At 41.4% G+C, this 13992-nt stretch overlaps 2 protein-coding genes across 2 annotated transcripts in view; one reads left to right on the forward strand and one right to left on the reverse strand.

The window, feature by feature from the left end:
- Positions 1–332: 332 nt before the first annotated feature.
- On the reverse strand, positions 333–6575 carry shox2 (shox homeobox 2). Its single transcript, XM_070906385.1, has 5 exons — positions 6299–6575; positions 4312–4520; positions 1898–1955; positions 1483–1571; positions 333–626 (listed from the first exon to the last, which is right to left on the reverse strand). The coding sequence occupies exons 1-5, from the start codon at positions 6552–6554 to the stop codon at positions 333–335; spliced, it is 906 nt and encodes a 301-aa protein (XP_070762486.1). The 5' UTR covers positions 6555–6575.
- Positions 6576–9262: 2687 nt separating this feature from the next.
- Positions 9263–13992, forward strand: part of rsrc1 (arginine/serine-rich coiled-coil 1) — a 111871-nt gene continuing 107141 nt past the window's right edge. Inside the window, exons 1-3 of the mRNA XM_070906469.1 lie at positions 9263–9320; positions 9893–10102; positions 13447–13569. Coding sequence (XP_070762570.1) covers positions 9909–10102; positions 13447–13569 — 317 coding nt within the window. The 5' untranslated portion in view covers positions 9263–9320; positions 9893–9908. The remainder of the gene's footprint in view (positions 9321–9892; positions 10103–13446; positions 13570–13992) is intronic.

Genomic DNA, 13992 nt, shown 5'->3' on the forward strand with positions numbered 1-13992 from the left:
GCAGAGAAGGACCCTGCGCAGCCTTGCTGTCCATCCCATCCGCCACTTTTCTTTTCTTTTTTTTTGGCGTCCAAAAAAAATCACATCTGTGTAGGCTATCACGTCACAGTCTCTTTTTCATCGTCTTTTATCTCATAAATAGCCTATATTTTTTATAGTTATACTCGTCGTCCTTCATTTAAAAAAAAAGCATAAATATCGTCCATGGATAATTTTTTCTCACTTTGTCCTTGGATTTGTTCACTTTGTAAGCGTTCGTGTTCAGTGTCTCTCAGTCGCGAGGACGTGGCGGATAGTGCGTGCACGCCTCGCGCCCTCCAGTCTACCTGGCGTCACAGTCCCAGCGCGGCCGCGTGCTTTTTGGCCTTCAGTCTCAGGTCGGCGATGCTGGAGTTCTTGCTGGTGTTCTTGGCGGCGGCGGCGGCGGCCACAACGGAGGCGGCGGAGGCGGACTCGGCCGCGAGCGTCGCCAGCGGCAGCCCGAACGGCGGCGCGGGGAACATCATGTAGGGCGCGTGCGCCGCCAGGTGAGAGTGCAGGTGGTGCTGCGCGTGGGCCACGGCGCTGTCCAGCTGCAGTTGCGCCTGCACCTGAAAGGAGAAGGGCGGCACGTTGCAATGACTATCCTACGGGACGGGACGCACGGATGGGGAGAGAAGGGGGAGAACATGCGTTAACTTTGCAGCGGGATGTCTGAAGGGTCATTTCACTAGTGTTTCTGTTGCAGATGTGCTTCAACTATTAACTGTATCCTCCCACAGGATGACCAAGTGCTTAAAGAGGCCATCACTCAGCTGGACTTCAGGGTTCAATCCCTCAGCTTTTCTACTCCAGTGAGGACATTGTTGGCAACTCTAGTGAATCAAAGGTCAGATCTGACTTTTTATTCGGACATCAGTAGCATCAAATCTAATCTCAGTTCAACCTTTCATTGCCTTTGGGATTTTTGGGCCTTTGCCTACAAGATAAAAAAAAAAAGCCCAGACCAGGCCAGTGGTGCTCAAAGTGAGGACATGAAATATAAATGATGTACATCATTTCACTATTGTGAGCAGACTCTCGCCAACATACTGCCCTCCTCGTACAGGTGCACAGTTCAACATATCAAAAACAAACCTGTCATAATACGGAATATATACTTTTGTGTGACGTCTATTTCCGTGTGAGTTTAGCGGTAAGAGAACATTAGGAAACTGTAGTTGGCTGTCTATCCCACACCCTGCTAGGCCTACTGACATCGTTTCCCTGCTCCGGTAAAATAGGCATATAAATGCTCCATAAAACAACAGAGGGAATTTTTCAATTAGGCTGTACAGACTGCGCTTTGTTGGCACAGTGTTATTGTCAGTGTGGTAATAAGAGTTTAGTTACCCCCTACATTGGAACTGGAGTCTCTGCATAGCACTTGGGCAGAGCCATGTGCCAAGACAGCAGTCCGGGGATTGGTCTGATTTTAAGACTAGACGCTTCAAAGTAACTTGCCTGTTGGAATGGCATCCGTAAAGCCCCCACGTTGACATATGGCGCTACACGACAAGCTTCAAACTGATTCGCTGCTCCAATCAGGACTCCTGCAAAAGCACAGATGATAGCCTAATTGTGAGGAGAATATTCAAAACCACAAAAGAGTAAACTGTAGGACTGAATAACGAGCAGTGAGCTGATTGTCGGAGTAAACTTTAATAACGTCCAAGATAAACAAGCACTAAAGTAAATCACAGTGCTTTTGATGGCTTAATTAAGAGAAAATTGAACCACGACCCAAACAGTAACAGTGCGTAAAGATAAAGGAGGTTGCATGCATTTGAGCGTTGCCTTGTAACAGAATAAGATAGAATGAAATAGAAGTGAGCCTATAGTGTTGTATTTGTGGGAGCATGCAGGATTAAAAGCGTACCTTTATGTAACTGGTTCTCCTGCTTCCTGCATTTGGCTCTTCTATTCTGGAACCAAACCTGCAGGGACAGAAATTAATTAGAGACCCACTGATTGGCAGCTGCTTGTGAGGCCATGTGTAATTCCTCTCAAAGTGACAACAACCGCAGAAAAACAATATCCCCGAGGAGCACTGAAATATTAATGACACTGCTTAACCCCAGATTTGAATTATTACATTTAGTCTACAACAAGGGAGAGTGGGGGGCTGGAGAAACAGTGGAGCTCAAATGGAAAAGTAGTAAATCCACGGAAAAGGGGGGGCATTAAAACCTGATTAGGAGAATAGAAACACCCTTGTTGGAAATGTGCAGGACTATTGGACTATAATAAATAACCTTGTCAGCGTTGGTTTCATCTTTCTATAGATTGGTGTCCCCGAAGAGTTGAATGGGACTCTCAGATATCGAATAGCAGCAATGCTATTACGGTTTTGGACATCAGAGCAAGGCGATCTGAGAACATCTCCCTCTTTCTCTTTCCATCTCCCTCTCATTAAATGACCGCTGAAATTAATTACCCTTATCTGCAGAAAATCCATGTCAGAGAAACGCTTAAATGCCTCGCAGTTTTGTCTAATCACCGCCATAACACGCACTTGCACACACACACACACACACACACAAAAATCCCCGCTTCAAAGACAGCTCACTTCTCTTTTTTTCTCCTTCTGTTGAAATCGACAAGCGTCAATTTCAGAGAAACGCCTTGAAACACAGATTAAACGATTAATCTGCTTTGAATTTCCCAGACAAAGCTCGGGCTAAATTAGCCCACAATGCAACATGTCAATCTGCAATCTCCCTTACATTAGGGTCCACACACACACACACACACACACACACATACACAGAGAAAGCATGATTGAAATATCATATTGATTTGGCTGTCAGCTGGCTTCATTTATTGACCACAGTATATGTCAATCGGAAGTCATTTTGTGCACGCTTCAGGTATAATTCATTGCGATGATAAAAGCAAATGTTGCTATTGATTGAGGCAGAATTTTAAAACAAAAATCTAAATAAATGTGTGGTCTCTGCGTGCAACTGGTAAAAAGATATAGTAGTCTGACAGAGAGAATGAGAGAGAGGGCTGCTCTTGATTTGGGTAGAAAATAATACATAATTTATGCAAATCCCCGAGCTGTGCTCCTTGTTCGGGACACAATGCGCCTTATTGGTGAGATTCCAGTTCAGGCCGGGAGAGCCCTGCAAAAAGCTGGCTTTAACTTTTTTTTTTCGGAGGGGGTGGAGGGTGAGTGTGGGATGGGGATCATTGGGGCCCGTTTTATGATTTCTTCTTTTTTTTTTCCCATAACGACCGCCATATTCAATATGGAGACAAATGCTCAGTCATCCCCTGAGCCGGGGCATGCGGGATGAAGGAGCCTGGAATAAGATATTATAGAGTTTTGATAAATCAGATGAGAGGAGTTGTCTATATGTTCATTGTCCCCCTGCTCCCGTTACCCAAGACATGTCTGAGCCCCCCTCCCCTCCCTGCCTGACTGGCTGAAGCCTTACTGGGTTTCTGCGCAGATGGTCTGCCCCCATGAAAAACGACAGCATCTCTGACAAACAGGGCCTTGGTAACATACACCCAGAAACTGAAAGCAAATATTTGTAGGCTTATTTGTTTCGGTGGATTTGGACAATAAAGATTAAAACGGCTCTCGTGATACAAACAGAGCCTAATTGAGATCATTAACACAAATTAAATGATCAAAACATGCTGAGAGAAAAAAGAAAAACCAATCAGAAAATTATGGGGAAGACAATAACATTTGAATGTGAACTGTGTTTCAGCCTCGTTCAACTTATTAAAACTTGCAAACACCCATGGGGTTCCTCTGAACCGTTTCACAAATTCAGGCCTGCTATAGTCGAGTCAAGTGTACGTCTGTGCACATTTATCTCCTACATGAAAAAAAACCCTCCACAAAACAAAATGTTATCGCCCTCAGACTGTATTTATGCGTGACATCACGCTTATCATAACAAAGATCTGTGAATATATTATTAAAATCCCTCCAGGAAAAAGAGACAGAGGGAGAAACATGGGAGTCTGTGCATGTCTTATTATTTCTTCTTCCTCTACTATTATTATTATTATTATGATTAGTAGTATTAATATATTATTATTTAACTTGAAGCATGTGGTTCACTCTGTCATGTATTGTTTTTGACACATATACACTCACACTGCCATGTTATGATAATGTAGTTAATGAAAATGATAACAATAATAATCTTTTTTTGATAATGTAGCCTACTTAAAATGGCCCTCAACCTCAATGTTATTATTATTATTATTGTTATTATTATTATATTTTCTGTGGGAGGGGTTTAACACAGTTGAAACGTGTCTTCCTACCTGCACTCGGGCCTCCGACAGTCCCAGTCGCTGGCTAAGCTCCTCCCGCATGAAGGCGTCCGGGTAGTGGGTCTCGTCGAAGAGCCGCTCCAGCTCGTTGAGCTGCTCTAATGTGAAGTTAGTCCGACTTCTCCTCTGTTTGATTTTAGTCTGTGCCTCGTCCTCTATAGGCTTCGAGTCCTCTTTCCTGTCTTTCACGTCCGTGTTGCCTGTGTTGCAGAAGAGAGGGAGACGTCAACCTCATGGAGCTGCACTGTGACCCCCATGTCATCATTGGCCTTCATCAACAAATATATTTTAATGTTTTTACTCTTAAAAAAAGCGTCATTCTCATTTGATTAACATCTTAATCGTCTTATTCTGATGTACAGTAAAAATTAACCAAACTAATGGGTGCAAACTCCAGATTAAAGGGCAGAAACTGATATAACGTGCACTACAACCGTGACTACTAAAACCTCGTGGTCTTCACAAAAGAGCGAGAAATGATTGTCGACCTACAGCAAACTGAAATAAAACCTCGATCATAAGAAAGAAAGAAAGAAAGAAAGAAAGAAAGAAAGAAAGACAGACAGACATGCCCCCCCAGCCCTCAAAGAGCACAGAGCTATCAGACCTCGGATGTTTTGTAGAGCTACATAAAGCTCTTTAATTATTAACTGCTTATAAATATGCAACGCTGTGCCCACTGTTGGATGTCTGATACATGCTTGTCGCAGTTCCGCTTTTAACCACGCTGCCCACGACGAACAGATGTCATTTTTTACAAGCCACCCAACTCTTAAGATATCTTGTCCATGTGTGTTGACACGCTTTGTCCAGGTTTCATAACACACAGTGAGCAGGGAGCACAGGACAGCTGCTTCACTTCTCTTAAAATGTAATAAATAATAATAATAATAATAATAATAATATTCTAACACATTTGGCATTGGTCTGTTTGAAAGCATTAAAGCAATTCTTGTTATTTAATTAAACCATTGCCGTTTAAAGTATAATTTTATATTTTACGATTTTTTAAATTTGCTGTTATTTTCGTTAAGCAATTATATATGAAAACACTGAATTATTGAGGACAACCAGGAAAATAGTCTATTTAATATTTGTAATATAAGATCGTCAGATTTGTATTCAAGCCATCTACTATTACACCTGATGTGCTTTCACACCTGAAAACAGACATCTGTGTGCACCGACCCACTACAGAAATGACAGGACTTGATTTCCACCTTTCATGTGCAGTGATCTGTATGTCAGGTGTTTGATACGCCTTCTTTTCGTTGAAACAGCTCCATTATATATAAAAGAAAGATCCCTGAGATGACTGACACTCAATGACGCTTAGGTAATGAACAAAAACAAACTGTAGCTACACTGTTAAAGCTTCTGATCAATCTGAAGGAGGCAAAACTGCAGCGTTTTTGAAAATGTAGGGCAAAGAAAGCACCACAATGCACCTGTGTTACTTTCATAAACTTGTGGTTGGCTTATCATATGATAGGAGAATGGTTATTAGTTTGCCACAGGAGGCCATGTTGTTTATAGTTCTGAGATAGGCCCTTCTTTGATGCACTAAATCTATAATTGAAACTTTTAATCTGCACCACAGTAAGACATTACTAAGCTGCAAGCATCTTATTATGACGGACAATATTATGAGCGGTAATGTTTGGTAAAACGCCTGTCAGGAGGGCGACTTTGACGGTGCATAAGGCAAACAACTAACATTAACACAAATAAATGATACTTTCAGAAAGCACCAGTTAATGATTTCCTCTCTCACAGAGCTCGATCATCCTGTAACTTACATCTACCACTAAAACCTGAAGTATCCGTCTGAATCATAATCATAAGCCAGATGTTTTAACTCTCTTTCGAAAATAAAAGCGTGGCTATGATGTTCGATCGGCCTCTCTAGACTTCATTACTCCTCTATAAGTCCTCCAGACACCCCTGTTGATAAAGACTGTACACCGTGCAGTCCTACCGTCAATGAGTTTGGGGCTCCCGGCGTCCCTGATTCTCTCTGGGCCGAGCATGTCCGTTTCCCTGCCCGGCGAGAGCGCAACGTTCCGGGTGACGGCTGCCGCCTCCTCTCGGCTCCCCGGCTCCGCGGATAAAGACTCCCTGCTCCCTGCTCTCGTCGACCCGGTCTCCAACACCTCCCTGTAGGTTATCACTTCCTTCTTCTCCTTCACTTTCTGATCGAAAGACTTAGACACGAAAGCGGTGAGCTCTTCCATCCCTGCCTTCTCTCCTCTTTAAAAAAAAAAGCACACACACACTCACTCACTCACGCACTCTCTCCCTTTGCTCCACGACAGCTTAAGACATCAATGGTGTGGCTCGTTTTAAAGTCGACCCCTTGAAAATGATACGAGATGATGCTGCCAACTCTGGAAGAAGGTAAAAAATATATAAAGAATATATCTTCTCAGCCAATTCCTCCTCCTTTGGTAGCGGAGTTGGGAACCTGCTGGTGATCCTCTATTGAAGTCACAGTATTTATACTTTGCGGCGCCTTGCCCCCTTGATCCGTGCAAATTACCTCCCCTCAGGATGCCGGGATGAGCCCCCCTTCCCCTTCACTGATATGGGAGAGAGAGAGAGAGAGAGAGAAGAGGAGTAAAAAAAAAAACATTAAGCAGCACCGTCGCTATTGGCCATTAATCCGAGATTGACAAGAAGGACTAATTAATTTAATTAAGAGCTCATTCGCTGCTATTGTCCTGAGTTAGTTTTTTAAACACCCGGGAGATGGTCATGGATCTCTCTCTCTCTCTCTCTCTCTCTCTCTCTCTCTCTCTCTCTCTCTCTCTCTCTCTCTCTCTCTCTCTGCAGGGGTGTGGCTTAAAAAAAAATCTGAAAATGACAAGAGAGAGGGAAGCACATGGATGAGGAGTCCTTCCTCAGTATATCTCTGTGATCTGGGGGAAAATAAGTCACAACGATGACACTGGAGAAAAGAGGTAAAAAAAAAAGAAAGAAAGAAAGAAAGATAGAAAGAAGCGGACCAGCTGGGGATGCCGAGAGGAGCAGCACCGACTTAAACAAGGAGCTTTAGACGAAGCTCAAGTGAACATATTTGGCTTGAACCCCAGTTGCACTCAGTTGGCTTTAGGCCTGGTACATTTATCCATAAGTTTCCGGCATGTTTCTATGCAGCCACGTTGTCGCTTTTGTTTTGAAACGGAATTTCACCGCCCAGAAAGAATTGAAATAAAATTTAAAAATGTAAAAAAAAAAAAAACATTCATACTATAAAATAATTCCAGCGGTACGAGACCTAATTTAATATTAACAATAATGACAAACGAAATTATTATTATTATTATTATTATTATTAATATTGTATTTATGTTATTGCACATTGCGATAGAAGCCTGTTAAAACGTGTGAAATAAGGCTGACATGAAAGTTTGGGGACCGCGTGAGACAAATTATTTAATGTTTCTGAGCTATGCAGCGTTGCTTTATGTTTCTAATCAGCAATTATGTATTTTAAATTGTCATCATTAGTGAGACTATATCGCGTAATATTAATTCTCAGTGGACTTTTTAAGCCATTAGGATGTTAAATAGCAGCTAAACGTTTAATTATAATGCCTCTTGCGATGCGTTGCCATTGGGCTCACTAATTAACGTTTTCAACTCGCCTTTTTTTCCCGCTGAAATGATCGCCTATATTTGCAAAAATAAATAAACAAATGGTTCAGTTGCGGTGGAGGTAAGTGAATGCCGCGGAGAGAGAGGGCAATTAAGTGCGAAGAGGAGGCGACATATAGGCAGGCAAGAAACAGGATACAGCGGGATTTTGAAAACGTCGGGATGAATTTGATGCAAAATTAAGCGTGTTTATTGATAATCTATATAAAGCCCTATTTCCACACACGGCCTCTAACAATTCCCCTAATTAAATATTAACGATGTTTCAGCTTGAACCTTAGGCATTAATTACTATTATTTCTGCTGCATCTCAAAGCAGGATGAATTCCTAATCGCACTGATAAGCAGCCTCTTGTATCTATTTGCAGTGAAAACCCCATTAACTTGTTTCCATCCGCCATTCTCATGCACGTTATTGATTGATTCACTCATTCATGTTGTCAGTGAAACAGTGGTGGTTTCACTTTCAGTCCCCGTTATGTGTTTTTGAATTTCATGAGGTGATTAATTATTCCACTTTCCTGAAAATTGTTTGGATGCTCTGTTTGCCCTCGCAGCTCTCTGTCTCGAGCTATATGTTGGTGTAAAACCTTATTGTCTGAGAACATGACCTCGTGCAAATGATCAATGACAGACCTACAACTCACATGCATTTGCTTATGTTATGATCTGTGGTGCACGTGTGGGTATTGTCAGATCAAAACGAAATATGAGTAGCTAAGACTGTTAATATACATGAATAAACATTATGGCCCTATTAATTTAGAATATTTTCAATTGACTTGAGACTGAAACTGAAAAATGGCAGATATATACAATATAACGGTTCAAAATAATAAGTGAAGACATGCTGCTCCATTAATTGACCCCATATTTCTAGATTCATTAAAGAGTGCCAATGTCTGAGGTGGCCACACTGGAAGAAGCATCATCCAGAAATTCCTTTTTTTTCTCTCCCTCAAATAGCCTTCATCAGTCATGCAATAGTGGAAATAGAATTCTTTACCTGCAGGCTCATTGAATCAATATGCGCCCTTAAGCCTCCAAATAAATTCAAGCCATTTTGTTAATGTTGGCTTATATTAATATTAATTGTAAACAGTTTATACTTAATGTGGCAACAACGACACAATTCTGCAGTATTTAAGGTCATTTGAGGCTGAATATATAATTTAGGGCAAATCATGAAAAAGTAATTGATGATACCAGATGAGACCAGTCCCTCGATCGATTGCTCTGTGTTTGACTCCGCTGTCTGGACTCGATCGATGCTTTCCGGTTTGACGAGTAGAGTCTACTGAGCAGTGCATGGCCGAGTTGTGGAGCTTCACAACGATTTAAAGGTGAGGAGCGGGATTTTTATTCCAAGGTAACTTCTCGGGTTTTGCTACACTTTTGTCACATACACATGTAACGTTTACTGACTGCAATGTGAGACATGTTTACCGTTAAACGGCTGGAAGGCTTCATTCAAAACAAGAGCTGCAGACAGCCGTTGTTGGAGTTAGCACAGTTAGCCGGCTAGCCAGCCTCCACAGAAAACATATTTGTGTTATGTATCTCTTGTATATTTAGGGCATGTGCGACAACAGTGTTGTTAGATTTGTAATGGTGATGTAAGTTACAAACTGTGCAACTGTTACTATCCTCCGTGTAGTTGCTAAGATAAGATACATGTTGTATTGGCTAGTTATACAGCTAGCTAAGATCCCCTTACCAGACCTCTGTGGGGAAAGCAGCTACATTAATAAAACATTTTTTATAGAAGATATATAGAGAAATGTACTGTTGGCTTTGTTAACTTGTTTAGTATGTTCACGTCGATACTCTAGGTTTAGTTTTGTATCTAATTGTTGCTGGAAGTTGTCAGAGAGTTAGCTCATCAGTAACCCAACGCTTGTGTATGTTATGCCAGCTGACAGTCAGCCAGCATGGGTCGGCGCTCGTCTGATAGCGAGGATGACAGTCGGAGCAGGAGGAAGAGAAAACAGCGTCGCCGTTCATCCTCCTCTTCCTCGTCCTCGTCTTCATCCTCCGGCAGCAGGGTGACCAGCAGCCGGAGTCGGAGGTCCAGTCGCCGGAGCCGGTCTCGCGACAGAGACAGAGACAGAAACAGAGACAGGAGGTGAGAGGGCAAAACAACCTTTTCTTATTAGATTAGAGGTAGCAGGTGACTGTCCTGCTGAAGTGTCCTTGAGCAAGACAGACTGTTTCATCTCCAAGGGGCACTGCTCTGGTGCTGATGCTGATCTCTACCTTTGCAGCCACAGTTGTGAAACTTGATGTCATTTTATTGAAGCAGCAACCCTGCTATAGTTGACTTTCTCAACACTGTACTGGCTAATATCAATTTTGAAATGCATTATCAGTATAGGTCTATTAGCTTTACTTTTAATATTTTTCTGATTGGCCATTTTCACAGCACATAGTTTGACTTGTCATAGTAGGAAAAGCACAGGTGTTACTAATAACATTAATGATGGCTCTGTTCTATGTAAGTGTAAGCCACTAAGCCGTGATAGTGAGCCCGCATGCACAATAACAGGTCCCTGAAATTGAATCCGCTAAATGAATTCAACCATCATTCATTTCATTATTTTTGCCTGTGCTTTGTTCTTCTGTGACATGTCAAAATATCTTCTGTGAAAAAGGCCTGTTGTGGAATCTGCATTTATGTGACTGTTTTTAGATGGAAAAATAATGGGTATTGATTTGCTATGGCTTCAAAAACATATTTGTGCATCCCTAGAGTAAACCCATGTGGGTAAAGGGAGAGATGCCATTACTATTATTTTACTTAATTCTGTGTTTTCTCAACAGCAGATCACAGAAAAACTACAGAAATGTTTGTTTGGTTGGCATATAAACATAATTTACCTCCAATTTAAACAAATGTTGCCTTCTGATTTTAAAACTGCAGTTGTTTATTTTTCAGTTTTCAATGTAACCCAAGTAACAATGGTGTCTGGTATTTTTGGTCCTTCGTCAGGACAATTGACGACACCTTTCAGGCTGCAGTATTTAGTCTCACCAAGGATTCACATGAAACGGTGGACAGTGAAGGACCCCCATACTGTTTACAAATATGCCAGATAAATACTCTGCTAAGAGGACCCAGATGTGTAACATTTTTTGATTGAAATACAATGTATTTGGTCTTATGATTTCCACAAAAAGCATGTGTATGGTCGCTGGGTGGTATAGCTGAAAAATGTATCACGCTAAAATGTTTCATTTCAGTCAATATTGATCATTTTTAAAGACCTTCTTTTCTCCAGGAGAAATTATTTTGAATTTAACCACCTCCCTTTTGAATTTAACAATTTCCTCTCGGTCTGCACTCATTCTCTCACTCCACGATGTTTTGTTGTTGTGTCACATGTCGACGGTGCAACCGAACAGCACACATGTTTGCATTTAAGTGAAACTATTGAACAATTTTCCTTTTGCTATTCATGAAGTGTCTATTGCCGGTACATATCGCTATGGTTTTATCGCCCAGTCTTACTATTATAAAAAGTGAAACTAGCACTTTTACCTGTGTGCTTAGGCTAGAGGTCATTTTAAAGATGAAACGTAGAATCTGAAGGCTTGTCTTAGCTGAGACATGAAAGGTTACAAGCTCATACCACTTTTATAAGCTTCTTCTCATGTTTACAAAATACCACACTTTGTTATTTAGCCGTTTCAGTGGAAGCGGGAGGTTCAGATCAGACATCTTTGCAATGGCTAGTGGCTGGACCTGGCCTCCTCCATCCATCTCACAGCTGCCACTGGCTGTGTGTGGCTGTTCAGACAAGGCCAGTTGATAGTAATTATTTATGAGGCTTGGTCAAGGTCCATTACTGCTGATTGGAAGTCATTGCCTGTCTGTACAGGGTGGGGCTGGGTGGGCAGTCTAAACCCTGGGACCACGGTCCCTCATCTATTAGCTATACGTTTTGATCAATTAACCAGGACCTTGTGAGAATGTGTCTGTGTGAGACTACTTCCTTAAATATGAAAGAGGACACACCTTCTGTGGCATTTTCAACCTGCATACATACAAACAGTGTAAAGAGCCCTCACATGTAGTAAAACAAAAGAGTGCTTATGCTCATGGCTGGTGACATCATGACTACATGTATGCAAGTGAATAATTGTGTCCGTGTGTGAGATAAGAGGGAGGACGACAGGTAAAAAGTGTGTGTGAGTGAACAAGAGACATGAAATCCAAGTTGTTAGGCGTTGTACTCATGTGAAAGGCTTCTGTGTTAACCAGCACTTCCCAACAGCATATGTTTGAGCCATTATGTTTTTATTACGTTCGCACAGGAGAAAATGTGTGAGCTAACGCCACCTTCCTAAAAAACCTCAGCTCACTACTGTGTGTTTCTTCTGCGTAATGTGTGAAGTGGTTGTATGAGGGCTGTGGAACTCATAAGGCCCCGCTCATGGGATCCAGCCTTTGGAATACTAATGGATCTTTCCTGCGCTACTCTAAGTGGTACAAATCTGGTTTGATAGTTCAGCCTCTGTGTTATTTGTATTGCTTTTCTTTTTCTTCTCTTCGCCTCTGTCTTACAGAACTCCCACAGGACCGTGTATGTGGTTTTTTTTGTGTGTGTGTGTGCTAAAAAGATTTGGGTATTTTTGGCTTTGGTGAAACAAAAGAAGAGACTTTAAATAATGAATATTGCTCAAATTGTTTGCGCAGTAGAAGAGGGGGATTTCTGCATTTACATTCACCCCCATAAATGCCTCCTGCTACATGATATCAATAGGAACGCGGTGTGAGTAGTGTTTGGAAAATAGACGCTACACACACTGCTGTAGCCACATTAAAGAGCAGCAGAGCACCAAAGGGCCCCTGTGGAGGAACTGTAGGGCAGCCTGCATGGCTCTGCTGCTCTCTGCCGTGGACGAGCGTGTTCACTAATGCAAAGTAGCCGTCGGCGCTGCTGATAATAGGTGAGGTTGCCCGGGACATTAGGACATATTTGCTCTTGAAATGAACAGCAAAACAAATTAGGAATACAGCATTCACTTTTGCAGGAGAGGGAAGTATTTCAGATGATGATGTCTGAGCTGCCGTAAACGGGTGAATGAACACAGCATAATAGAAAATGGTGCTTGTAATGGAAAGGTGGAGCATAAGGGTGAAGTGAGGAGGGAAGTGTTTAATTTGTAGGTTTGTTTTATGGATACTAAACTAGGAGAGACTATACAATGAAGCTGAATGACCATACTAAATTCTAAATTCTAATTACTAATAATACATTTCTAATCTCAGCGATTTTGGGACCCAAATGTTTTCATAAACCACACTGGGCATTCAGAACAAATTTACGTTTCACTGCTGTTGATTTGCCAAAATCACAAAATGATTAATTGTATAAATAATAACACTGCTGCATGATTCATGTTTTGTTTGAAAGATCCTGCCAATAATAGAATTAAATTTGTATGTGTTTGGTCCGTGTGCTCCAGGAGAAGAAGACGTTCCAGCAGCAGTTCGTCTCACAGTTCATCTCGCAGGAGGAGGAGTCGCAGTGCGGAGAGAGACAAAGGGAGGAGCCATCGCTCATACAGGTCACGCAGCCGAGACAGGAGGTAACACCATCACACACATATTATTCTGCACAGTCTAACTTTTATTTAGTCTTGGATTGAATAACCACCAACACAATGCTTTTTTAAACAGTGAATGTTCAAACAAAAATACAAACTCTTGACTTTAAACACTTTATTTTACTTTATGATACTTCATTTTGAATCTTTTGACCCTTTGGTCGTGAATTTCACAACATTTCATGCTTCATATTGTTGCTAAATCCAGCTATAGAACTTATTTTAGAAAGTTATAGTAATTTTACTGGCACAAACTTGCCTAGGTTAATCTTGACATTTGCACTTGAAGTTTGTGAATCATTGCAACATAGTTTTTTGCCTCAGAATTGTAGTAATAATAGCACATAATAATAATGTTATTATTATCATTAATAATAATACTATTCGTTAAATACATATTAAATA

Source organism: Enoplosus armatus, chromosome 5 (assembly GCF_043641665.1).
Source record: "Enoplosus armatus isolate fEnoArm2 chromosome 5, fEnoArm2.hap1, whole genome shotgun sequence".
NCBI classification, from domain to species: Eukaryota; Metazoa; Chordata; class Actinopteri; order Centrarchiformes; family Enoplosidae; genus Enoplosus; species Enoplosus armatus.

Excerpts from the sequence above, each read along its gene's own strand:
- shox2 (XM_070906385.1), bottom strand. The coding sequence starts at position 6,554 with ATGGAAGAGCTCACCGCTTTCGTGTCTAAGTCTTTCGATCAGAAAGTG. Across the intron at positions 4,521-6,298 it reads GAGCCCCAAACTCATTGACG|GCAACACGGACGTGAAAGAC; the intron begins GTAGGACTGCAC and ends TCTGCAACACAG. Across the intron at positions 627-1,482 it reads TACGGATGCCATTCCAACAG|GATAGTCATTGCAACGTGCC; the intron begins GCAAGTTACTTT and ends CCCGTCCCGTAG.